This window comes from Rhinolophus hipposideros (genome assembly GCF_964194185.1).
Source record: "Rhinolophus hipposideros genome assembly, chromosome: 20".
In the NCBI taxonomy this organism is placed as follows: domain Eukaryota; kingdom Metazoa; phylum Chordata; class Mammalia; order Chiroptera; family Rhinolophidae; genus Rhinolophus; species Rhinolophus hipposideros.
This window is the reverse complement of record NC_138066.1, coordinates 18,274,388-18,301,435: the sequence shown is the minus strand read 5'-3', so window position 1 is coordinate 18,301,435 and position 27,048 is coordinate 18,274,388. Positions and strand designations below refer to the sequence as shown.

The 27,048-nt window shown below is 38.8% G+C and overlaps 2 protein-coding genes across 6 annotated transcripts; one reads left to right on the top strand and one right to left on the bottom strand.

The window, feature by feature from the left end:
* Positions 1-227: 227 nt before the first annotated feature.
* On the bottom strand, positions 228-12,523 carry LOC308489133 (uncharacterized protein). Of its 2 annotated transcripts, none has more exons than XM_081029817.1 (2): positions 9,228-12,523; positions 228-3,453 (listed from the first exon to the last, which is right to left on the bottom strand). In XM_081029817.1, exon 1 carries the CDS (start codon positions 10,918-10,920, stop codon positions 9,991-9,993), a length of 930 nt encoding a protein of 309 aa, XP_080885943.1. In that variant the 5' UTR covers positions 10,921-12,523; the 3' UTR covers positions 228-3,453; positions 9,228-9,990. The 2 variants fall into 2 exon arrangements, 1 of the variants encoding a protein (XP_080885943.1); XR_013992049.1 differs by having other exon boundaries at positions 2,562-3,453; positions 9,221-9,871.
* Positions 10,245-24,070, top strand: WSB1 (WD repeat and SOCS box containing 1). 4 transcript variants are annotated; one of them, XM_081029813.1, is made up of 9 exons: positions 10,245-10,385; positions 14,600-14,768; positions 15,709-15,977; positions 17,124-17,255; positions 18,349-18,449; positions 20,711-20,883; positions 21,395-21,508; positions 22,542-22,649; positions 22,918-24,070. In XM_081029813.1, the coding sequence occupies exons 1-9, from the start codon at positions 10,346-10,348 to the stop codon at positions 23,075-23,077; spliced, it is 1,266 nt and encodes a 421-aa protein (XP_080885939.1). In that variant the 5' UTR covers positions 10,245-10,345; the 3' UTR covers positions 23,078-24,070. The 4 variants fall into 4 exon arrangements, with proteins under 4 accessions (XP_080885939.1, XP_080885941.1, XP_080885940.1 ...); XM_081029815.1 differs by lacking the exons at positions 10,245-10,385; positions 14,600-14,768 and adding an exon at positions 19,342-19,517; XM_081029816.1 differs by lacking the exons at positions 10,245-10,385; positions 14,600-14,768 and adding an exon at positions 19,342-19,505 and having other exon boundaries at positions 15,720-15,977.
* The last annotated feature ends 2,978 nt before the right edge of the window (positions 24,071-27,048 follow it).

Below are 27,048 nucleotides of genomic sequence, written 5' to 3'. Positions count from 1 at the left end.
AGTTTTGCTAGTCCTATTTCAAAACAATAAAACAGGTACTATCTTACTAAATCACTTATATCAATTTTAGAACTTCCCGTTCCTCCATAATTTGTAGTTTATTCCTCAAATCGTTTGGTAATGAATTTCTAATGAACTCAGTGAGGCCTGAAAGCTAAATGAAAAGTATTCTAATACTATCCTATGCTTTCATATAGTTTCTCCTTCTGCAGACAATAAAGCATTTTACAGACACTTTCTCTTTTATTCACCAAGCATTTTTATGACTGCAACAGAAGTGAATTGTCAGGAAGAGACCCAAATTCCAGACTTCAAGTTCTGGACTTTTTCCACTGAACTCTGCCACCTCTCTAGACCCAGTGATGTACTTTCCAGACTGTGGTTCCTTCTGATAGATGATTGTTCTTCCTGACGCTTAATCACCCAAGAAATCGCTCATAGAGAGGATGGTTTCATTCCGTTCATCAACGCCTTTGGGTACAATTCCTCAAGCAGTTGCACATTCAGTTAACACCTGTTCTTCCTGACTTCTCATCAAAGAGTTGCTACTCTGGCTTCATGATCATATTTGCAGGTGGCTTTAGAACTCTGGGATGGAAATTGCCTGGGACTGAAGACAAAGCTCCTTTACGAGACTACATACTCTCTTAATGCCGTCCCACCTACATTGAGCTTTGATTTCCCTTTAGAGATATTGGTTTGAAATCACTTTTGGTTTGAAATCACTTTTTCCAAGTGAACAAGTCAGGAGGTTGGCAGACAATGAGAGGTTTTGATGGATGTCTTTGTAGTTGACTCAAAGACGCCACGATGCCTTGCCCTGTGACTCTGAAATCATGTCTTTGTGCTTTCAAATTATGTATCAATAAAATCGGAATCTCTCCAATGACAGAAGAATTGCAGGTTTTAAAACATTATAAGATGTTGATATGAGGGCAGGGCCCAGCTTTGAAAATGTCATTTACTACCCATAATTCTTGTGTATAATATATTGACAAAAAGAAAATCCTTAGAAGTGTGTGTAGCAGGAGTAGTAGTAGGCTGTATTGGGAGTGAAATGAATGTTAGATGAATTGTCCAAAATCAATGATTGCATCAGACAAGCCACTGAGAAATAAGAAGGCTGTGTCGCTTGCTGGCTCCTCAGAGGATAAGCGTCCGTTAACGCTGGCTGTGTTTCACTCAATAAAACGGAAAGACAGAGCCCTTATTTCCCCACTCAAAGGTATTCCCCCAGATGCTCTACCCATCCGACGCAGGAAAATATGTGAGAGCGTGGGCCATGGAGACAGCCGCGCTGTGGCTTCAGCACCGTGAGGACTGTGGGCAGAGGCATCCATGCAGGTTGCAGGAGGCACTGTCTGGGAATGACCTGCTGAAATGTAAGAGGACGATGTTCTCCAAGGCGTCAGGCTGCTGGAGCAGCTGCTGTCCACAGGGAGCAAAAATGAGCAATGAGGCTGAATCTGCTATCTGGAGGGCACGACCAGCTCAAGCAATGTGAAAAGGCCCTGAGATATATGCAAGAACTGCTGAAGGCGGAGCAGTCAGGAGAAGGAGTTGAAGCAAGGAAAAGCCTGTTTCTGTTCTTCCTCCTTTGTCATCTCCTCTCCCCCCACCCACTCCCCACCATCCCTGTTTTTATCCTCCCACACTTGGCTCCTGCTCCCCAAGTCCCTCTGAATTCCTGGTTGTTAAGATCCCTTCCCTCCCCATATGTTTAGGCGCTTTCAGTCTCCTGTCTGATGCTCTCCCTCCAAGCAGTTCCCCTCAGCATCCTCTCTCCCCCTTACCCTCACCAAAAGCTTTCCTAATGAGATTTAGCAGGTAGCCAAATTGAAGGATTTTTAAATTATTTCTCAGCATGTATTATTTCTACATATACATATAAAAAAATTAGTCTAGTTTACATGGATTCTTAACATTGATTCTGGAATTTCAATTTCTAAAACCAATTTCTCAAATTTTGCCATGGCTCTAATAACGTCACAGTATGATGCAATATAAAATAAGGGCCAAACGGTACTTAGGCAGGTTCTTACACGGGGAAGAGAGATGGAATGAGAAGCCTACAACATGAATCCATTGGTGCCCCAGGGTGAGGTGATGAGAAAACTAAGGAAGTGTACACTGGGCAAAAAGGGGTAGACATAATGGCTCAGCATTCTTTGATCTTTGATCCATACTAAGTTTTCCATTTGGTGGGAAAATCACCCTAAAACCCAGGTCTTCAAATAGATAACTTCATGGCGTCCATGAGACACATGAGTTTAAGAAATCAGGAAGAGAAGTTCAAACCCTGGTTCTGCCTCTTACTTTAAGTGTATGAATTTGTAAAAGTGATTTGGTCTCTTTGAAACTGTTTCCCTATCTGTGAAATGGGGTACATTTGCTGGGAAGACTAAATGAGCTAACCTGACAAAGTCCAGACAGAGTTGAATAAAGTTAGCCTTCTTCCCACCTTTTTTAGCCCTTTGCTTGACAGTTGGAGCAAACCTGTATTCCACAACTTCTGGATTCCCAGATCACGTCAAGCAAGGGAGGAAGGTGGCCAAATCCTTATCAGGAATTGAAGCTTCTAGTTTATTTGCTATATTCCCTCAGTTATACTTATCACTGCTGATATAACTCTCAAAACCTCTCTGGAACTCAGTTTATTCCTCAGTGGGATAAGGAAATAACAAACTATGCTTTTAAGATACAGATTAGATAAGGAGCAATTAACATTTACAAAATACAATGTTACCCGAGGATGAGAGGATGACCGTGCAGAGTCAAAACACATTTTCAGTAAATGCTATTACTGGTTAGGGCGGTGTTTCCCAAAATGTGGGGTGTGAACTGCTGGTGGTACACAAAATGATTTTAGATGCAGCATAAAATGGCATAAATTATGTAGAAAGTTATTCCCTTTTCAATGGTCTTTGATTACATCAATAAATAATTCTCATTTGGGGTCTCTGACACTTGCTTATTTCTCTCTTTAAAAAGAGAGCAAACCTCAGGCTCCACGCCTTCAGCAAGCGGAGCAACTAAGCAGAATTTACAAATACTTCCCAAGTTTTATTTTTTATGTTTATCTTATAAAACAATACTGGTTTTCCATTTATGATAATGGCAAAAAAAATATTTTTTAAATAAACTGAAGTTTTACATATGTTACATATTAGAGATTTTAAAAATTTAGAAAACAAATTGACAAATGAAACTATTAAGTACTAATAAGCGGATTCAGACAAATTGAAAAGGTAGTTTGCAAATAACTGAAGTTTAGGAAACACTGGCCTTATGGACGGGGAGTCAGGATTCCTGGATTCTAGTCCCGCTTCTGGTAGTAACTGACTGTGTGATTTTGGTGAAGTTACTTGAATCTCTCTGAGGCTCAGAATCTTCATCTGGAAACTAACAGGTCTTGTGCAGGTGGTCTCCAAGGATCCTTCTGGTCCTAATATCCTATAATTTGAAGCAGATGATTAGGGCAGTTTCTATTCTATTGGCTAAGAAGAATCAATGGCTCTGTCTTCCTACCCTATTTTCTCTCCACACCCCCCTTCAGGCATTTTGATATCTAATCTGGAAAAAACATGGATCAATATTTTATCAACACTCATACATTTAACTAAGGCATATGTTATTCCAAAACTGCAAAATAAAGGAAGGAATTCTTTGTAATGGAAAGAATAGTGGGTTTTGAGGGAGATGGTGTTCATTTTGGTCCTTGCTGTGCCACTTACTGATAATGTGACCTTAGGAAACCTCACATTCCCTTTAGCACCAAAATTCTATGAAATGCAAATGAGTCTATAAAAAGGAAATACATCAGATGAGAATTCACTTCCTTTCCTAACTGAGTTATTTACCATCTCACATAATATTTTAATATAGACTCCAAGCTGAAAGAGCTTCATTTTGATATTAACATGGCACTTGGGACAAAGTAAGTAATCAATAAATATTTAATGAACAAATAAAGAGTGGCTTTTCGTGAACATGAGGCCAAGAAGAATCACATTTTCATCAGATAAGAACTTACCTAAGTCAAAGGGAGTAATTGAGCACATACTATGTGGCAGACATATTTGTCAGGCATTATACCTTTTTGTCTTCCATAAAGAACAAGATAAAAAAAGACATGATCTCTGTCTTCCATTAACTTATGACCCTTTTGGGGGAAATGGCACATATACAAATAGCTACATTATTCTAAAACAACTACAGTGCAATGGGAAAAGTGCTGAGCTTATGAGCAGAACTGTGTCTCATCCTCATTCTTTCACTAACTGTATGAATGTGAGAAGTCATCTGTACATCATCCATGAGTTCCATCACCTGTAAAATAACTTTACACTGTCTGATCCCTATGGTCCCTTCCGGCTACAAGTCTGAAAATGACTCTCAGAAATTAGTTTAAATATTTAGTCTTTAAGACTTTTAACTATATTGGAGGTGATCTCTTCAATACACTTATTTTTCTATGTAAAACTAATAAGTAAAGTCACCAATTTGTTTTTTTATTGGCTTCCATCCACCATTGCTTCAATCTTTGAACTCTCCTACTAATAAACTTCCTAATTTCCTTTCTCTTTATTTTTCTAAAGACAGTAGTAGGGACACTTGCTTTTTAAACTAACCTCAAATACCCTGTTAGGAAGTTAGATGGAATTGAATTGTATCTTTACAATTCAATTCCATTCAACAAACACTGAATATCAATTATGTGCAAAGTCCTAAAAATGATTCCAAGATAAAGAAAGGTCATGGCCCTTAGGAACCTACAACCAAGTAGAGAAAAAGAAACATTTCCATTATATCAAGAGTATTCATTCCATAAAAGGAAAAAACAAATTCAGGAAGAAAACAATATGGAAGCTATAAAAGAACTAGAAATGATGTAGAGAAGTGTTGGAAATAGGTCAGAAATTCCTCAGCCTAAAAAAAAAGCAACCCCCAAACTATGAGCTATACTAGCAAGTAAGGGCATCAATAGGAAGATCTTGCATCCAAATCCATTACACAAGGGCAAGACTGGCTCGCAGGGGCCAGAAGCTCCAATGGAGATCACCTGGGAGCTGTCCTCAGGACTTTCTGGGGCCCCTGGAAAAAGACAAAATTCTAGCCAATGCAATTTGCCCTCCGCCAGAAGGGAGAAACATCTGACTAAAAAGCCAGGCAACTGGAGAGAGAAAGACTCGGGAAGCACTTCACCAACAAGAAACAAAATGATAGAGGTGGAGGACAAGTAAGAGAAATCCTTCCATAAAGGGTAATGTTCTTCCCTCTCATAATCTCGATAGAGAATGGTCACAGGCAGAAATAGTCAGAAAAATGAAAATGCAAAGCGCTGTCAAAGGTTTGATATGAGGATAATCTCCATTACAGGGTGGAATATTCCATGTTATGCAGATTTCTCCTGAAGATCAAGAACTAAGCTAAAGGACACTGCCTGCCTGTAAGTGCCCTGAGTTTAGGGGTAAGAACAGGAAGGGGGTGGATCTGGGTTAGCTCAGCAACAAGCATAGGGAATCCTCCAGAACACTGGAGACAGAGGCCTCCTGCTTACTCTTTTAGATATAATATGATAATTTTTCTATGTGCCGCCAAGGGCATTCTGGCTCAGTCATAAATGTAGAAACATCTAGACTAGTTGCACTATTTTCCACACTTATGAGCCATTGGGGGGTGTAGTTGTAAACTAAGGTCAAATTATACATCTTGGAAAACCCAATGCTAATATTCTGCTCATTTCCCACACTGTCAAAACACCACACAAGATATGTGAAATGAGGAAGAAAAGTGAAAAATAAGATAGCAGGGGGGCCACTATTAGACATTGCATCCCAAGAAAGACTACCAAGACAAAATGGGCTGTCACCAGAATTTTCCTCTGGACCCATTACCTTTCCAGCATATTTCACAACTATAAAGGTATCTCCTACTGTTTACTGATGTACATGTGTGTATATATGTAAGTTATGAGTGTCCAGCTAAATCCTCAGCAAATTCCACCTCTTTAATCTAGAATCCCAGACTTATCTCCATAAATTCCATGATTTAAAACTCCTGCCCTAGCACTCAAGCCCTGAAAAACTTTGGATGAATTTGTAGGCTTTTCCTAAGACTTAACCTGCGGGGAGCTATAATTGCATATAATAAAAGCATATAATAGCATATAATAATAGCAGAGAGGTCCAAAAAGCAAACACAAACACACAAACAAGCACCTCCCCTATTGCTTAAGCAATGTGGGCTTTTCAGGCTGTTATTAACTTTTTTTGTTTGGTCTTGGTCAATAGAGAGTCAAAAAAAAAATTATGGCAATCTTTTGCATCTTTGAAATTTAACCCCATTAGGGAACAATAAAATATTTGGCACTTTGGATGTTGGGGTTTTTTGTTTTTTTTTTTTTTTCTGGTGGTGGTACTGGCTTCAAACCCGTTGTAAAATTTATTAGTTTTGTAAAAAATCTTAGTCATGTTTGGTTGTTCTTTTAAATAAATATTGCTTCCCTTTAGTTATAGGGAAGGAGACACTTTCTGCTCTCACCAAGACATAGGTTTAGAAATCAGATCCTGTAGGAATCCTGATTTAGAGATTTGTCTCTAACTTTAGAGACCTGTATGGGTGCATATCTCAACATCAATTCACCTGAATTACTCTAACTTTTGATGAATATGGATTTTCTCAAGAAACAAGAAAGCCACAATAGTGAACTGAATTAATTCATGACATCAAGGGAAGTACACCTACAACATCCATGAGTAATGAAAAGTTAACTACAAGAGAAGCCCACCTTTGTGTGCTATTATTATGTATTCTGGGGGAGGAAAGGAAAAAGTTCGTCTCTGAATAAAGTTAAGGTTACCTGCAATGATGTGGTGAAAAGTTTTTTTTTTTTTTTTATCAACATAGGATTATATTATCTTATAATATGAAAGAAAAAAGGCAAGGCACAAATTTTTATATTGTAACCTACTCCCAAAACTAATGATTTACATATGCATGGTTATATTTTCCTCAAACAAAAGAATGTAATAATTATTGCTCCCCCTTGCTTATTCTTCTGTACCTCTCTGCCAGTATAAAAAAATGGTACAGAAATAACACACCCTTAAGAGGTATAACGACATGAAAATGTCAGACTGTTAACACATTTTGCTGAGATGTGAAAAAATGGAATACAAGGGAGGATGCAAATTTAAAAAAAAATATATTTCAAGATAGTGTTTCAAATATTTCAAAAGAAATAATATCTACATAACAAAAATTATGAGTAAATCAGCCTTAGTAAATAACTACACAGTAGCAATGTTTCGTGAATAATTCAAGAATGAGACTCAGAAGAACAGGTTTTCATTGGTAGGGTTTGTTTTGGAAATGAAATGCTTTCCAGAACTTTTATTTATTATTTTGCTTATACATATATTTCATGTTGTTTTTATAGCTCTTTGCCAATCCCTTATTTCTTACGAGAAATTGATCTTTCAATTTTTCAGTTAGCTGGGATTACTATATATAAAAATATTATCTAACACTTATATCTGACAGTGTCTGTGTCAGATCCTGTTCTAAATGATTTTCTTATATTAACTCACTTAATCCTTAAAACTGCGAAGTAGGTACTATTACTATTCCCATTTTATAGATGAGAAAACTGAGGCATAGGGAGCTAAGTAATTGGCGCAAGGACACACAGCTAGTAAATTTTAAAAAGACTAGAAGGAAATACAACAAGTGGTTTCTCAGGATATAGGGTTATAAAGGATTGGTAAGAGAAATGACATGACAAGATCTTGAACTATGGACAGTGGCAGCAGAGCTGGAACAGAGAGGTCAGGCTCCAAAACAGTTTAAGAGAAAATACTGGCAGGGCTGTGGATTGGTTGATTTGTGGGGTTGAGAGAGAAGGAGAGCAGTCAAAGAATACTCCAGCCTCTGGCTTGAGTGACTGACTGGGTAGACAAGGTCACTGATGTAGGGAATACAGAAGATGAAGCAGCTTTGGGAGAGAAGATGGTGTGCTCAGTTTGGACAGGTTGAGTTTTTTTGTTAAGTACTTGAATATGCAAATGTTAAACTCAAGAGACAAGTCGGGTCTGGACTTGAGAGTCCTCACACAGATCTGGTAGTTAAACCCAAAAGAAAGGTTGCCATAACCTAGGGAGAGAGTGGAAGAAGAAAAAAGCTGTGGGCCAAGGACAAAACTCAGGAGAACTCCAACTTTATGGGTTATGCAAGGGATACGTCTATTCAGATTTGACATTAAAATAAAATAAAAAACAGACATGAAATGCAAAGTACACATTTGCTTTTCAAGCTAGGTTTCATTTAGGAGACACAAGATAGCATGGAAGTAGGGCAAGGCAGTCAGACAAGTATGAGTGCAAATCTAGCACTTCGCCACTTAGTAGCTCTGTGACTGCTGTCAAATTACTGAGTGTCCAGAAAACGTGACTGATTCATACACTACTCATACTGTTGTGGGTATTAAATGGGTTCATCCACAAAAGCACTTATATGGCCCAGTACCTAGCATGTAGCATGGACCCAACAAACATTCGATATTATCACAGATGAGTACACAAATCACAAAATTATTTTTCATTCCACTATTGTGCTTTGCCAGTTGAGAAAATGATTAGGAAGTCTGTTGGTTAGCAGGAATAAACTACAGTGGAATTACACAACTGTTTGAAAAAGCCATCAAAATAATTCACAGACACTCAAGAACTGGTATTTTCCATGAATTTGTATGGTATAATACAAGTCCACAGAGATAACAGCAGTTGGTTAAAGAAATTAGAAATGGTGATTTATGATCTACAAGACTTCATTAAAAGTTTTCTTTTGTGCTACTCGAAATATTCAACAACTAGCCCCAGTGCTTGGCACAGAGTAAGTCGTCAGTAAACTGTGAACTGGACATAAGAGTGATTAAAAAAAAAAAGAAGAAGAAGGGGAATGAGTTCTTATCTCTGCTATTAAACATTTCACTATTGTAAGAATTATCACTCATGCAAGGAAAAAGGTGAAGTAGATATCCTACATATAGTCATTTGAGACCTCTGGAGCGTTTGTCGATGCAACTCCTCTCCCATCCTATCGGCCACATATTTGAAATTCCCAGCCTTAGAAGCCCTCCTTTGGAACAAGTTTTAGAGAATTCAAAAAGGGCCCATGAAAATGCAAAAGAGAATGCAAAAGAGCCCATTAAAATGCAAACCTGTCACCTGTACTCGGGAACCCACTCGGCTTCCGGCGGACCCTGACACGTGTGTCATGACCCCGTGTGAGGAGCTGCCTCCTGCAGGCTTAGGCCTGGGGTGCAGGAAGAGCCGCCTCCGAGCTGACCCGGTGGGGTCAGCCTCAGCCAGAGGCCGGGGCACCGCGCACCGCCAGCCAGGCCGCATCCCGGAGGCAGCCCCGGCTGCAGACAAAGGCAGCCCAGGGAGGTCCCGTGGGGGGTGGGATGTCGGCTCCGAGTTTCTCACGCCCTGTCACCGCGGTCCTTCCGAGAACCGGCTGACTCACGTCCGAATGATCGCTGCGTGACGTGCGGTTCATTCACCCTGATCTCGTTTGGTTTCATCGGTGCGACCTCGGATTCCCCAGCACACGAGGGCTGGGGTTAACATCTTAAGTGTCTTTTTTGTCCTTTTCAGTTCAGCTAGTTTACATTCCATGCACTCTTGAAGCTGTGGGCTAATCTGTATTCTACAATTCCCGGTCTGCTTTTTCAAAGACACTTCAACTTATAAACACCACGCTAGGGGCCCCGGCCGGGAAAACAACACCGAGGGATACGCACAGTCCGTAGGTTCCCACCCAGGTTCCGGCCTCTGCGGAGCTCCGGCTGTAGCTCCGCCTCGCCCCCGCCTCCCCGCTCTTCCTGCCGTTCAGGGTCGGATCCCGCCCGCCAGGCCTGTGCGCACCGGGCGGGAGGGTGGGGCGCCGAGCCCAGGCCGTCACGTCCCGAGCGTCGGGAGGCGGGGCCTAGTCCGTGACGTCACGAGGCCCCGCCCCCACCACTCTGATATTATCCGCGCCGCCCGCCATTTTGTCTCCAGTGTCTCGTTTGCAGTCGGTAGTGTAAGAGGAAGCGTCTTGGTCCATAGGCGAGAGGCAGGGACCAGGGTCTATTGTCTGTGTTTGACTCCGTAGTTCGGTCCGAGGCCTTCCAGAGCTTTCCCGGGGCAGTCGGCAGAGGTCGCCGCGACCGCCCCCGCCCCTCCCAGCCGTCCCTGGGACCGGGAGGGACCGAGCCCGTGTCACGCCCCTCAGCACTCGCCGCTCCCTTCTCTGTCGTTGCGTCCGCATCGCGCCCCCGGAATCAGACGGTGCCCCATAGATGGCCAGCTTTCCTCCGAGGGTCAACGAGAAAGAGATCGGTGAGGAAGGGGACGGGGGGTGAGGGGTGCTGGGGCGCGCAGGGGCTCCGGCGAGGCCGGGAATTCCCGCCCGAGGCTCGGGAGGAAGCGTCTCGGAGTCTGCGGGGAGTCGGGGGAGCCCGGGCCAGAGCCTGGAGCCAACAGGAAGGCAGCGGCCCCGCGGGGTGGTGTCGCCGAGGGGGCATGGGGTCCCCCCGTGCCCGGGTCCGCGGGAGGCAGAGCGCTCGTCGTGGGGAGGAGGGGAACCTGGGCGCCCCGTCGCGAGGGCCCCAGGGACTCGTGGCCCGGGGCAGACTCTCACCCCGGAGAACCGCGTTTCCTCCTCGGAGGTCCCCGCGGGGCCATCACCTCGGGATTCTTCTTGGCTCGGCGGCTGGGACGCCGCGTGGACCGACCGGGCGGTGGGCAGGTCTCGGGGACTCTTGAAGTTGACGCGACGAGAAGTAAACGCGTGTGTTCTGAGCTGCAGGGAAACGAGGGGTCCTCGTGTCCACCCACCACTCGTGAAGGAGACGGGCTCCCAGGGAGGTGCCATCCGCCTGGAAAAGGCGGTGTTCGGAAAGGCAGCGGCTCAGGGGAGGAGACTCGGGATTATCTTCCCTGCACAGAGGCGCGGGGGGAGCGGAGAGGCTGGGGGGAGCGGACGGAAGAGACGCCGCAGTAAAAAGAAGAGCAGGCTCTGCAAGGGCGAGAAACTGGTTTAGTGACTCTCTGTGTGCCGTGCTGCAGGCAGGGCGCTGATACATTGTGAAGGTTGTGTGCCAAGACCCACCGACTCGCTGACTCAGTGTAAAAAGCTCCTCGTATTATTTGAATCCTCTTTTAAGGGAAAATAACTGGAACAGCGTTTGGAGCTGGGAGTGCTGCGCATTGGTAGATAGATGACCTCAGCCAACGCTGACCTTACCAGGTCGTCGTGCTATACAATGCAAACATATATACAGTATATTTTTTAAAAAATAAAATAGATTGGACATCCCCCTCCCCCAAAGAAACCCCAACACTGAACTTACTGTGTTAATTCAATGAAAATTGGAGGTGGCTGCTGAGTAGAGAGCCTTTGCATTTCCCTCTTCTTCAACTAAACGTGTGCCTTCACTGAATACAAGGAGGGGGTATTTATAGAGAAAGGGAGAAGCTGAAGTAGCCCAAACCCCTCTATCCTGTATTGCGGGTGAACTTGATCTAGAGACGGCTATCTTAGGATTCTGGAGTTTATGTCTCTTAGGGATAAGGTTGAACGGGAGGTGAGGAAGGGACTTGAACCCTGATTTTAAGAACTAGTTTATACGTACAGAGAAAACAAAATTCGTGGCCAGTTTTCCTTTGAACTCTAAGACCAGTAAGTACATCCTACAGTGGAGCATAGAACTGAAAGGCTCTTATTCGCAGTCCAGCGGGGGTTTTCTTTAACCCCTACGACACAGTATCACAGATGTGAGTGATCTGCCCTTCACTTATCTGTCTTTACTTCGTCTTGTTGAACCATTTTGAAAACTTCAGTCCTCTCTCTTCCAAGAGATAGAGCTTCTTAGCATACCCGCAATAAGGTACAACCAGCCACTAAGTGGCCTTTTTTAATTTAATTTTTTTTTCACACATTTAGGTCTCAGTGTTATTTCATGGATATAGTGGTTACTAGCCAAGCGCCTCGGCCTTTTCTAACCTTTTTTTCCAAGTATCATTCGGATACAAGGTTAAACAGTAATAATATCTGTAGTTTTGTATCCATCACTAAGGACTTACTTTTCCCCTTCTTTCTTAGGTATTATAGCTGTTTGATTTCCCCAGTACATACTGAAAGAGAAGAGATAAGATTTCATGAGTAATTAAAGAAATTTAAGTGAGGGAGTTACTGCCTTGAGCTACTGCCCTCTTTCACAAGACACTGTCACAGATCCTCCCTTTCTGGTTATGAAATTGCAGGGAGGAATGTGAAGAAGGAGCTAAATCTGGTTTGCTTGGTTCAGCAGTGACTCAGATGCTGTGTTACTACTGTACAGACTTTAATAATGGAGGGTTGTATCTACGGCCGAGTTTCTGTGGCAGGCAGCCTTTCACTTATACAAGATCTTTAAGTCCTAACATTTCTTAAAATACTAACATTAAACAGTTGCAGGTAATGTGATAAAGATTTAAGTTGCAAAAAAAATATTTTTTCAAAGCACGTCATTATAAACCTTGTGCTAGTTTATAATATTGTACCAGTAAGTATTTAAATGAGTGCTTAAATCCATTTGATTAAAATGAGACCATTTGATATTCCTGTTAAGAAGCAAAGAAACGCAAGGTAGTTATTAATACAATACTTCTAACAGTATTTATTCGGAGTTTTTTTTATAGTGGCCCCATTTCTCAAATTTATATTTGAGAATAAATTAGCTTATAATTTTGTGGTCTTTATTATTTAAATCAGCTTGCATTTTTCAGTTGAATTTTAAAAGTTGCTTCCCTTATTTAAGAGCTTTGATTTTTTTTCTTTTCCTCCTAAAATTTGTGGATTTAAAAGATAAATGTAGTTAAACAGGAACCCAAGTTCAAAAAAAAAAAAAATTGAAGCAGGGGTTGCAAGTTCAGGGGCCAGACACCTAGTCCCCTAGTGAAGTGACCATATAAGACTGGGCTTAGAGGAGTGTAAGGAAACACGGAGCAGCAAGCCTTTTCAAAAATGATTTGTATATTTAAAAACTCATTATGCAGGCATATGAGGGTCACTGGTTTGTAAACTTTGTATGAAGAAAGTCATGTTACTACCAGTGTTAATACCAGTGTCACGGTATGCTGCATTAATATGAGTAAGGTGGAGCTAGGTGGGGGGGTTCTGCTGTTTTGATTAAGCTACACCTGAAGTATTGTGTTTAGTTCTGGGTGCCACTTTTTTGAGGGCCATTACTGACTGGAGTTTATCCAGAAAAGTATGATGAAGGTAAGATAGGGGATGAAACCATGTAATCGAAGGAATGATTGAAAGGACTAGAGATTTTGGCTTGTGAAAACATTTAGTTGATGTCATGGCCATCTTCAATATGCTCGTACGAATGTCATATGAGAGCAGGATTACGCTTAATGTCTTAGGTCAGAATCAGGACTTCATGGGTGGAGTGACAAGGAAGGAGATTTTGAGTTATCAAAAGGAAAATTTCTGATAATCTCAGTTACACCAAATTAGAATGAGCCTTATTAGAGATTCATATTTATGAATATCATAAAAAAATAGGTCTCAGCTCTGTTAACTTTTTAAACCATAGCTTATTTAGTAACGTATCAAAGAATTAGGCAATGAGGGCGGCCAGGTGGCTCAGTTGGTTGGAGCGCGAGTTCTTAACAACAAGGTTGCCGGTTCAATTCCCGCATGGGATGGTGAGCTTCACCCGCTACCACTAAAGATTTGAGGACGGCGACTGGTTTGGAGTTGAGCTGCGCCCTCCACAGCTAGATTGAAGGACAACTGCTTGGAGTTGATGGGCCCTGGAGAAGCACACTCCCCTAATATTCCCCAATAAAACAAAAAGAATTGGGCAATGAAATATTTAAGAATGGGAGTTTATACACGTGCTTTCATATTTGTCCAATAACTATTTACTGAGCATCTGTCATATGCCAGGTGCTATACTAGCTGTTGATGGAGCATACATGGAGTCTGGAAGTGTTACTGAACGAGTACATTTTGAGGGTTTGTGTATATACATCTGCCCGAGCAATGGGAGTATAAGTGGTTCTTATTTGAACTGTATATCGAAGTTTAGGTGTTAGAAAGTTTAAGCCAAAAACATGAAAATACGCTAGCAATAATCAGATAACTGACCACAAAATAGATAAGAGGGAGAAACTAAACTTGACAATAATTTATAACTAAAAAGGAAAAACAGCAAAATTTAAAATCAAGACCAACCCAAGACGGCATTGGTGATACACTTATAAAGAAGATCCTTTCCCAGGATTGAGGAAATTTCAGTTGAGTTTGCGTGCACACAGGTACAGCAGGAACTTGTTCACGCTTGTTGAACAGAAAACATTCTCTGTACACTGTTAATATACCAGCTTTTATTCTGAGTGCTAAATTTAAGTACGCTTAATGAAACTTGTATGGAATTGTCTGTTATTTCTTCTTTAGAAATTACTCCAAGTTGAGTGAGTCCCAAAGTAATAAGGAGGCAGTCTCAGATTCATTGCTGGTTATGTATTATATCCTGTATTTTTATTTTTCCTTTTAGTGAGATCACGTACGATAGGTGAACTTTTAGCGCCGGCAGCTCCTTTTGACAAGAAATGTGGTCGTGAGAATTGGACTGTTGCTTTTGCTCCAGATGGTTCCTACTTTGCTTGGTCCCAAGGGCATCGTACAGTAAAGCTCGTGCCGTGGTCCCAGTGCCTGAAGAACTTGTAAGACTCTTCTTTTTTTGTATTTTGTATTTGTTTGTAGAATTTCCTGTTTTGTCTGTGTGGAGCAAATGTCAAAAGAGTTTGATACTTAAGTTTTTCTTTTCTAGAGTGTTGTAAATGGGTTTTATCAAAAGCTGAATATATTATTGGAAAATTTGTGGGAAGCGTTGTCTGGCCTTATACATTATAGAACACTTTCTCAGATACCTTTGTGTCTTTAAGTGTTTCTGTGTATTGAAAGGCAGATGAATTGGTGTGGTGCATATATTGTGTTGTGCCAGGTCAGGTGACCTATGTTATGTGACATTTTTTGGACTTCACAACATTTTATTAGATAACAGTGGTGCATAGATCATGTAATGAATTTTTATGTACTTACTTGGGTTCAATTGAGTTTGAATATTTGTTGAAAGTTTTTCTAAAATGCATCATGCTAAATTTAATCTTTCCCCTGCTTTTTGTGTCTATTCTATCTTTATGGGTATATTTATTGATGTCCTTATTACATATTACTTGAGGTCTAGGAAGTATGGGAAATTACTGATTATTGTGGGATTTTTTTGAAGGGAATTTTCTGGTGTCAGCTTCACAATATCTTAAGTTCTTGAGTTTTTTGTTTTTTGCTTGTTTATACTTTAGGTTAATTAAAGGAGTCCTAATTGATATAGTGGTTTTGAGGAATATTCTGATACACATTATAAATTATTTTATTGTTGAACTTACTCTCTTTTTTAGCCACTGAGAATATCTTTAGATCTGAATTTATTTGGTCATGTCCTCATAGCTAGTAGCAGCTTTTCCCCTTCCCATTTATAAGACTTTATTGTTATTTAGTATCACTTTAATATTGAGGTTGTTTTAACAAACATTTAACATTTCATATCCACAGGAATCTACAGTAATAATAACTAGATCTCAATCTGCTCCTTTCCCCCACCAGTCTCTTGCATGGCACCAAGAATATCACTAATTCAAGCAGTTTGAGGTTGTCAAGACAAAATAGTGATGGTGCTCAGAAAAATAAGCCTCGTGAACATATTATAGACTGTGGTGATATAGTCTGGAGTCTTGCTTTTGGATCTTCAGTTCCAGAAAAACAGAGTCGCTGTGTAAATATAGAATGGCATCGATTCAGATTTGGACAAGATCAACTACTCCTTGCCACGGGGTTAAACAATGGGCGTATCAAAATATGGGATGCCTATACAGGTATGGAGTCATAGTTCCAGAAGCAAACTTGATTGTTTTATGTCGGGCATTGCTCATAGTCAGTAGGATATATGATTTGAGGATTTTAACTTCACTGAAAAGTAAGAATTGGTGCTATGAATGTGTCTTTATAATTGGCCTGAATAGCTTCTTCAGCTATGGTTTTAATTTAGGGTAATAGAGTTCACAGTGCTTGATCACTCTTCAGAGACTATTACAGCGGGAAGCGCTTGTCTAAGGAATGTTTAATTATCACTTACAACCAGCAATTTAGTTTATGACTCAAATAGCAAGGTATTTTATCATATAGTTTTCAGTTACTGATAGCGGGTTTCAAGGATAATTTGGTTTTCAACAATCATTATATAACCTTTGAAAGGTTTTAGTGACATTTTATCTAAAGTTTAAATAGGATTAGAAGTTACATTTTTGGGGCATTTGAAAATAAATGTGTTGCTCACTACCTAAAACGGTTTCTGGCTGATGGTATGTACTCAAACAATTGAAGGATTTTTTTAAATGAGCGTTAAGATAGTGTAAATTAGAACACAGCAAGTGATACTAACATTGAGTGGGAATAATGAGTCATTAAATTTGATTGGATTCTTGAAAAAAATTTAAGATCAGCACATGGATTTTCACAGAAAACAATACTCTTACAATATTAGATGAATAAAGTACATTTTTTTCACTAAGCTTATGTTTGAAATTTTAGATTGCAGGATAACTGCAACCTTGGGGGAGTTTGGCAGTCCATTAGTAATCCAAAGCCAAGGAAAAGAAAAGGAAAATTTTGATTTTATATTTTAAAATCATACTGTACAAAGATTTAAAACTGATAATATTGTATGTTTTCTTGATACTAAATTAATTTGATGCAGGAGTTTGTGTATGTTTCAGGAATTCCCTTTTAATTTTTTCTAATAAATAGAGGCTTTGTTATCCTGGAAGTAATTCATTTTAAAATAGTGTAGTGAATCTTTAAAGGTAATAGTAGAAGCACTAGTAAGTCATTTTACACTTGGTAAGCTGAGGAGGTGCCCAAGTATTTCTATTCATTGTTTTTTTTTTTAGTGGTGAGGAACAGTATAAAAAAGAAGCTGATAAAAATAACGTTGTGTTATTTTCCCCTTCCATTGCATTTAGGAAAACTCCTCCTTAACTTGGTAGATCATACTGAAGTGGTCAGAGATTTAACTTTTGCTCCAGATGGAAGCTTGATCCTAGTGTCAGCTTCGAGAGACAAAACTCTGAGAGTGTGGGACCTGAAAGATGATGGTATGTCTTTTTTCCAGACTGTGAAAAAGATTAGTTTCTTGATATTGCTACTGAGAGGTATTGGGTTCACCTGGGGCATTTGACTTTAAAAGTAGTGTCTGATCAAAGTTTCCTTTTATCTGTTTAGTTCTTTGGTCCCTTTCCTTGTATAGATCAAACCAAACCATAAATGTGACCCAGAATGAGATCTGCACGTTCTCTAACAGCCTCAAGCTGGAGGTTGACAGGCTTGCTTAGGGGTAAGGTAGCTTAAATTGAAAGTTATAGGAAGCAGACCCCTCAGATTTGGAGAATTGTTCCAGCTGATGGGTAGTAACCATTGCCTAATAAAATAATATGTTAATATTTCAAAACCATGAGAGACCTGTGCATTTTATCAGTTCTCTATTTGCTCAGCTGTTGAGGGGTGAAGGGATCCCAACAGTTAAAACAGTTAATTAAATTTTTGTATTCTTTTGCACATCAAATATGTTTGCTTTCTCAACATATTTTCGGTTGTGTGCATATGTTTTAAGAACATAAACTCAGGAAAATGTAAGCTCCAAGAGAATAGGGACTTTGTCTTATTCACAGCTATATCCTTACTGCCTGGCATGTGGTAGGTATTTAGTAAGTAGATATATGTAAAACTAAGAGTTAAAATATACTTAGCCACAATTGTGTGCTTTGGATATAAAACACAGGGACTTTGAAGTGGAATATAGTTATCAAAAAGGAAGAAAATTGAAAAAGCATTTTGAAGCTAATCAAGTCTGAACCTTTTGGTGTTCCAGTTCAGTTCCTTCATTTGTTGAATAAGGGGATTAGACTAAAAGAATTCTATCTTCTATAAGTGAACGGTCAGTAGACTTAAAGGGCCACATGGCAGATATTTTAGGCTTATGGACCATGCTATCTCTGCACAGCATAAACAAACAACCATGATTGGGTTCCAATAAAACTATAGTTACAAAACTGAGCAACTGGTGTATATTACCAACCCCTGTTATAGGTAAATCACTGCTATACAAGTTTGTAATTCTGCCGTTTTTGATTGTTCCTCATTTGAAGTGGATTGATTCTAGGGTTAACACAGGTATTTCTTTTTGTTCAGGAAACATGATGAAAGTATTGAGGGGCCATCAGAACTGGGTATACAGCTGTGCATTCTCTCCTGACTCTTCCATGCTGTGTTCAGTGGGAGCCAGTAAAGCAGTATGTGTCAAAGTTCTTGTACATTTATTGTGAATTGGATTATAATGTGTGCATAATCATTTCAAATCTAAGTAACCTATTAAGATTTGCTCGGTGTCATGAATATCTTTAATGTTTTATTTCATGATGGGGAAGGATTTGCATGAGGGAAATTAAATATAGTTATTGATTGTGAAGTGAGAAATTGGATTGCTTTTAGTTAGAGATAATATTCATAAAATAAGGGGTGTGCCAAATTTATTTTTTCTAAGATCTAGGAAGTTTATGTGCTATACAGGAGATCTAGTCCAAATGTTAAGACATTCCCTTGCTAATAATTTTCTTCTCTGTTGTTCTATTTTTTTTATTTTTTTTTTGGTCCAGTTTGCTGTTTAAAAAGTTTTGAGTCCCAGCTGGTCCTGGACATTTAACTGAAAAAAAGTAACTTAAAAACCTAATAAGAATAAAAGTAGCACTCATGTATGTCCTAGCGTGAATTATAGGAAAAATTTGATATGGTCTGCCTTACGCCGACAGGCATAGCATACCTGTAGACAGATCAAGCATAAAGTGATTCTTAAGAGGCTGTGCTTATTGATGAACTCTTTTAGTTGTCTACCAGCTCTGAGTTAGTATGGTTAAAGAGATCTTACTAGCTTCAGATATTTATGAAACTGGTTGAAGTCCAAATACATGTGATGATCACAATACACTTTGAAATAATAGGGGGGTGGGGGTGGTTAAAATGCATTTTATTTAGCCAAGAAGTGTGTTAAAATGATAGTTGCAAATGTTGGAAGTTTAGAAAAAAATATTCAGTTCTTTAAAAATCATAAGAAGAACAAAGCTAGATGTTGACATTGCTATTTTAGGCTGTGTGTTTTCCATATGCTTCTTGCTTTCCCTGTCACAGGTGGTGGCAGCAATATTGGTGTGATTGAGGTTATGCTGGCACCACTCGCACACAGGCGCACAATGGTGTTAGCTGGGCAGAAAGAGTGGCATCTCTGGCTACCGGGCTGGGGGCGACCTTTACCATAGGATGAAGTAACCTTGCCTTCGGCTGCAAGGTGTACTGTACGTACACAGGTGCTGGTCGATGTCCACTTTCTGCTTTTCTTTCTTTCTTTTTTTCTTTTTTAAAATAATTTCCCCCACAGTGGAACCCACTGACTCCTCCAAGTAAATTGATCTTCCAGTCTGATGGAATTGGGAGTCTGACAAGTGAAACCAATTTAATGTAATATAATTGACTTTCAGATGGTTTCTCTGTACTGTTTTTTGGAATTCTTTGAGATGCTAGAGATTCCTAAGTCTGATCCGATTTAAAATTTGTATTTATTTTTCTTTGGAAGTAATATATTGTATCTGTGCAGAAAAAAATGTAGCCAAAAGGATTGCTTTCTCCCAAGAGGAGGAGAGGTTGTCTTACTAGGATTGTTATAAACTTCCAAGCTCACATTTAATATAACAGACTGCACTAAACATTAGAATCTTACTTAAAGCTATTCTGCACAGTCTAATTACTGATTTTAGAATCTAAAACTATATGTGAATTTGTACTACAGTAATTTAAATGTTTTATATTTAAAATAAGTAATGATTGTGGTCAGTTTGGGAAAAATAAGACTAGCAAATCTTGATTCACAGAAATGTTGTTGTTAATTGTATTATTTTCGTAAATTAGCATTTTCATTTCATAATGTGGTTTAACATCCTTGTTTGCCAAAGAAATTTCATTTGGCTGTGAAAATTCTCTTTGCTTGCAGTATCTGTTTCTCTTCCTAGGCTCACGTTGGTGACCCAAGCCTTTTGTAAACAAGTGATTATCTCAAAGGGAGATGCCAATGGAGTAACAATTTGTTAACCTTACATTTTCTGTCTGTATATTTTTTAAAAATTTGGTAGTTTCTGGAAAAAAAATAGGGGGTTTGTAGTACTTAACCCTATTTATATCTGTATATTTTAGTTAATTAGTTTTTGGAATAAATGGATTTCAGTGTAACTTGTGGTTAAATTGCACTGCCTTTTTAATGTTTAGGCTTATTTTTTAATTAACATTTAACAGAAACATTTGAAATAGAATTTGCATGTCTACTTTAATTAACTTAAAGACTGATTTTAATCTGACTATGACACTGAGCATATTCTTTTAATTATTTGTAATTTATAATGTTTAATTTAATATAATCTGAATTAAATTTAGCAGTTTTAGTTTAAGATGTGCCATTTTGTCCTGTGTGTATCTGAAAGAAACTATAACATATGCCTTTTTATTGCAGGTTTTCCTTTGGAATATGGATAAATATACTATGATACGGAAGCTAGAAGGACATCACCATGATGTTGTAGCTTGTGACTTTTCTCCTGATGGAGCTTTACTGGCTACTGCATCTTATGATACTCGAGTATATATCTGGGATCCACATACTGGAGACATTCTGATGGAATTTGGGTGAGCATGAATTATTTTAGTCTGTCATTCACTCTCGCCATCTGTATAGCTTTTAAAAAATTACATGAATGATTAGGGTGAAACGTAACACGTAAAACGTAAAATTGCAGTCTGTTGTAATTTAAAATTTCAGTATAATTTAAGCCCTTGAATAATGCAAAGCTTTAGATATAAATTCTAAAAATAAATTGGGCTCTCTTGATACAGATCTTGCTATTTAACAGTACATGACTGTAGAAGTGGTAATTACATTTAGCGTTTCATGTTGGGGAAAAATAGTTAAAAGCAGAGCTGGACTTAATTTTAGTGTCTTAACCCACGTTGTGAAAAAGAGATTAGTAGTACTTTTCGGGTCCCTTTGATATAATTTGGATATATCGGCTCTTAAGTCTTCTTAGTTGTGTTTATTAAGGCCACTTTAAACATTGCTCAAAGACAGATGTACTTTGTACCTGGATGGTTCTGTTTCTTGAGCTCTCACTTCCACTGAAAACATGTATTTTGACCTCAGGCACCTGTTTCCCCCGCCTACTCCAATATTTGCTGGAGGAGCAAATGACCGATGGGTACGATCTGTATCTTTTAGTCATGATGGACTGCATATTGCAAGCCTTGCTGATGATAAGTAAGTATGTGAATTACAATTTGACCTATTATTGTCTTTTAAAGATTTCCTTTCACCTACTTAATGAAAACATTCTTACGACCAAAAAAAAAAAAAAAAACCAGCCTTTCTACAGTTTTCTGTCTCTCCCTAGACAAGACGTTGGTGTGTCTTAAAGACTATTGAATTGAACAGTATCCATGTAAACTAAAGATAATGTATGCCATTCCCTGTGTTCCTTGTTAACTAGTTCAGGCAAACTGGGTAGATTTTTCATTAGCTTTTAGCCTAGCTCAGATTTTTTCCAGTAATATCTTAACAAAGGTTGAAGCAAAAGGACATTTGCAAAATGAAATAAATAGTAAAAAATAATTTGTACCTTCTGCATTTGAGACTACAAGATGAAATGTCACATGAGTGAGATGTGTTGCTTGTTGGTAAGAAGCAGAAACAAGATGTAGCCAATCCATTTTCTCATGCTTTTATCACACAGTGTGAATGATATAGCATTAAGAAATTTGGTCACAGTAATTCAGAAAGCAACTCATTATCATCTTTCTAGAATGTTAACAAATGTACAGGGAGAAAGAATTCTTTTTTATTTGCCAGAAATCATTGTTTTTCCTTTTGCTCAGATGGATTCTGAATGTCAGTTCTTTGCCATTCCTACACACACTTTACCTAGATGAAAAGGCGTCATAAATGTCTTGGAAAGAATAAAACAGATCAGATGTGATTGGGTTTTAAGTGTAAGAAAGTAAGGAGAAAGCTTTTGGTTGTGAATACATATCTGAACTAGGAAGGGTGAGGCAGACATGCGTTATAGTCTCTTAAGTGTTAATTGATCCAAGTTACCAATTGGTACAGACTATAAAGTCTGTACTTTATAAAGCAAGTTACAGTAATTGCTTGCTTCAGTGATTCGTATGTGTGATTTGTATGTGTATGTATTTTCTGCCTCAGAACACAGTGGCATTTCTTTTTCAATTTTAAAAGTTGTTTCTACTGTAAATTTCCCACTAGATACTTACTGGACAATTTATTTCCTTTCCAGGATGGTGAGATTCTGGAGAATTGATGAGGATTATCCAGTACAAGTTGCATCTTTGAGCAATGGTCTTTGCTGTGCCTTTTCTACTGATGGCAGTGTTTTAGCTGCTGGGTAAATAGATTTTTCTGGGGTTTTTTTTAAGTGACAATTTAAGGTGGCTTTTAGTCAAAGCAGCCAGTATTTATTGTTAGTAAATCTTCCACAAGCACTCTTTATAATACTATTACTTTGTCATAGAAATCATTGGTTAAGAAAATTAGGTTTTAATGTGCAGTTTGTGACTCTAATGCACAACGTTGGGTGTTAGTTTGAGCTGTCACATGTTGAAATACATGTACTTGGGTAACTGACCTTGTGATTTTTTTTGGTTTCTGAATAGGACCCACGATGGAAGTGTGTATTTTTGGGCCACTCCAAGGCAGATCCCTAGCCTTCAACATTTATGTCGCATGTCAATGCGGAGAGTGATGCCTACCCAAGAAGTCCAGGAGCTGCCGATTCCTTCTAAAGTCCTGGAGTTTCTCTCCTATCGTATTTAGAGGACTCTGCCTTCCCTAGTGGTGGGACTGACAGAGCACACTTCACACAAACCTCAAGCTTTACTGACTTCAAGTATCTGTTTTTCAAGGTTTAGAAGATTTATTTAATTTGATACATTCTTGTACTGCATTTTGATCAGTTGAGCTTTTAAAATATTATTTATAGACTATAGGAGAAATATTTCTGAACATATCAAATGTAAATTTTTTTTAAAAACTTAACTGTGAAAACATACATACATGTACATATTTAGATATAAGCTGCTATGTGTTGAATGGACCCTTCTGCTTTTCTAAGTTTTTAGTTCCAACATGTATATATTGCTTCGATAGAGCCACAATATGTATCTTTGCTGTAAAGTGGAAAGAATTTTTTTATTATTCTGGGACACTGAGTTTAGATGGTAAATATTGACTTAAAACTGAATTGCCTCATACAAAAATGTGCGTTTTGGGGGGTGGGGGGAGAGTCAGACAACTGACCTGCAAGTAAAACACAATTTTTATATATAGGGAAAAGATTTTGTTTTCCTTAGGAACAACATCTGAGAGGTAGAGTCTGAATGTGACGTTATTAAATTAAAAACAGAGCCAGGATATAACTAGAAAAAGGTTGTCTTTTTTTTTTTTCCTATAACTACTGCTCCAGACCTTAATTTTGGAAAGCAGCTTGCTACTTTAACCCCTGTGGTATAAAGGTATGACAGATTTCAGTCAATTTGAAAATCCAGCTACTGTATTATTACTAAATATTTTTTTGTTTGTATTAAGGGATAATTATTTTAAGACCATGGTATTTTGCCTTTTTTTTTTTTTTTTCACATGTATCCTGTTTCTGCAGGGGATAATATTGGTGACTTGCCAAAGAGAAGCAATACAGTATACCTGCTTTTGCCTTCTGTTATTTATCTTACCTGCAGATATTAAGAATGTATGCATTATGTAAAATGCTTGATTATATATTTTTGTTGAGTTTTTTAATTAAAGACATTAAAAAAAAACACTGTCTTCTGCAGAGTTTCTTAAATATGTTGGAAATTTTAACGCTTTTTGTCTGTCTCCATTGTAAGATTGATGGAGCACCATAAGCAAATTAAAAGCAAGAGAGGTAATGAAGAGGGGTGGCTGGTTAGCTTAGCTGGTTAGAGCATGGTGCTGATAACACCAAAGTTGCCGATTCGATCTCCTCATGGGCCACTGGGAGCTGTGCTTGCCTTAAAAAAAGAGAAAAGAAAGATAATGAAGAAATAGCACAAGTATAGGGCACTGCTTTAGAGTTAATACTTCATGGATTCAACTTCTACATTGGTTTGTCCTGGGTGAACTGTTGCAGTACTGCTTACTTTTAAAACTCCAGAACAAAGGAAAATAACTACTGAGCAAAAGAAAAATATGACCTTTTAGGAGAACTAACAGACTTAAAGTAAAGCTATCTGGTTAAAGTAGCCATAAAAAAAAATCTAGTGATGTGGGCTCTTTAAGGAGGCCAAAAAAAAAAGGGAAAACTTTTATTAGCTGTGTGTGCTCTGGAAGACTTGATTGTTTCCACTAAGAAATTATTTGGAAGTTCTTACAAATTTGAAAGCCAGTGGAAAATTTGCCAAAGTTACTTCTTGAGAATCACCTATATTTTACAAAAAGAAGCACAGAAGCATCTTATCTTTAAACCTGTTGTGATTTTTCTGCATTTTATGTTGTAGTATACCTGCTTTATAATTTTAAAATAAGGTACATTACTTACTCTTCACACCATTAAATTACTCTCCAACCAACTTATCCTACCAAGTAAAAATGACATTTTTGGATGATACATTCTCTGAGAAGGCCAGAATTGCTTGCTGCTTCTTCCTGTGAAAACCATAGTTCCAAGACGAAAGGAAGATTGCAGAATGTGAGTCAAGTAGAGACACGCTTACATTTTCCATTCGTCTCTTGGGAATAGGGTAATAACAGGATGGCAATACTTAGCCTGAGTGACCAAAGCAAGGGAAGGGGGGAAGGCATGGTTGGATTACTAACAGATCAGATTCTAGCTCCATGATTTAAAAATGATGCTGCTGCTTTCTCTCTAGTCTTTCACAAGCATGTCATTTGGAAAACCAGCAGGAGGTCATTTCTGTTCAGATTTGATTTCCTAGTTCAGCACCCCATAGGTCTGCATGCAAACATAGGAAAGTGCCTCTCACACTCAGCAGCCAAGCTATCTTTTCACAATTTCAAATGATTTAAAGTGATTTCAAATGACTAAGCCCTCTAACTTGATCTTAGGTTGGCAAATCTTAAATTTAGGATCCTTGAAATTCCCTGCTTGCTTGTGATTGAGACAAAGTTGGATTCAACTGGTTTGCACTGCCCTCAGGACAGCGAGACCAAAGAAGGCTGGACTCCACCAGAGCATGCTTGTGGGTGGAGGCAGTGGTTCATGGCTGCAGAGGACTTGGCTGTCGGCCAGCCAGCACAGGAATAAGAAACTACAAAGGATGAGAGAAGTAAAACACTGTCAGAAGCCAGAAACCATAGAGACAGTGACTCCAACCTCCGGATGAGTCAGAGTGAAGGTTTGTGGGTTATAAACATTTTGTCCAAGTAATTCTGACCAGGTGCTGGCCTAAGACAATTCATTTCAACTATAGAATGTATAGCTTTTAAACAAGATCTATCCGAGGTACATATGGATTTATTACTGTGTGTCAGTTTCAAAATCACAGCTAAAGCATCAGTTGGAGTGCACTGCTTTTTTGTTTTTAAGTCCTCTCCCCTCAGAAGAAAGAGCTGTTGGTAGGAAACAATAAAATGCAACCTGGAGAGATGGTCATAACCTTGTCTATGTTTCTCTTAAGATGTTTGGGAGGAATGAAGTCTAGTACACAGTGGCAACCTGCCCTTTGCCCTGCAAAGCTTGCCTTTAGCCAAAAGCAAAACATTTGATCTGAAGTAGGTGTAAAGTGACAGTTTATTATAGGTGGTTGAGTGGTTGGTTATGTGGTTGTGATTTGGTATTACAGGTGGTTGGGTGGGTTGTGTGGTTCTGATTCAGTATTTATATAGGCTTATTTTAACAGTTGAAGAGTCAGGAAAAAAAGATTGAGGCTAGGATTGGGGAAGGAAAAACGATTTAATTCCACTTAGGTTAACTCTAGCATTATTTTCCCTATTAGAGACTACAACTATGATTATCCTTGTGGTTTCCCTTTTAGAGAGAATGATAGAAATCTAGGAACTTTTTCCACCTGTAATACTGTACCACAAAGAAGTCTAATGGTGTAAAAATAAACCCTAGACTTTGCTGAGGAAAAACTGGAATGCAATGAGGCAGGTGATAGGTATTTTTGTTTTGTTTTAAATAAGTCTGAAGCACTAACTGCTCTTTTTAAGGATGTTCTCCAAAAAGCGTAAACTGTAGAAATCTAATGTAAGTCAGCAAGTGAGAGATGAAATGACTTGTAATGAAGACAGATGAAGTGGCAACTCCAATAAGTTGTGTTATGTGTATTATTCTTAATGAAATGCTCTTACAGAAAAAAAAATGATAATGTTAAAAGATACCTGAGAAAGAGAAATGAGGCTAATATAAAATGGAAACTATAAAGACATACATTTGCACTAAGTGAGCCAAATATTTGGCTCTAAACTAACACAAAACAGAAAGCCCACCCAGTAAGTCATATGATTCAGAGTGTCTGTCTCACAGCGATTGTGAGGAAACTCATAGTTAAAGCTTCCTATAGGACCAGCAGGAATGCTTTTTGAAAACTTCAATAGATGAAAGCTCTGCTACATCACACAGACTGCCATTTTTTGTATTCCTCAACCGTCTCCCCACCTCCAAACCCCGAGGATGATTTGGCAGGAATTACATACATTTCAAGTTCTCTCTTGAACGAGACCAGTTGAGCTTAGAAGAGAAACACCAAACATTCTTGTGGGCGTTGCAAGGGTCTGCAGCCCCAAGTTCAAGGTCCTCACCACCC

Excerpts from the sequence above, each read along its gene's own strand:
- WSB1 (XM_081029813.1), top strand. The coding sequence starts at position 10,346 with ATGGCCAGCTTTCCTCCGAGGGTCAACGAGAAAGAGATCG. Across the intron at positions 20,884-21,394 it reads GACATTCTGATGGAATTTGG|GCACCTGTTTCCCCCGCCTA; the intron begins GTGAGCATGAAT and ends TTTTGACCTCAG. Across the intron at positions 22,650-22,917 it reads GGCAGTGTTTTAGCTGCTGG|GACCCACGATGGAAGTGTGT; the intron begins GTAAATAGATTT and ends GTTTCTGAATAG.
- LOC308489133 (XM_081029817.1), bottom strand. The coding sequence starts at position 10,920 with ATGGCACCTCCCTGGGAGCCCGTCTCCTTCACGAGTGGTGGGTGGACA.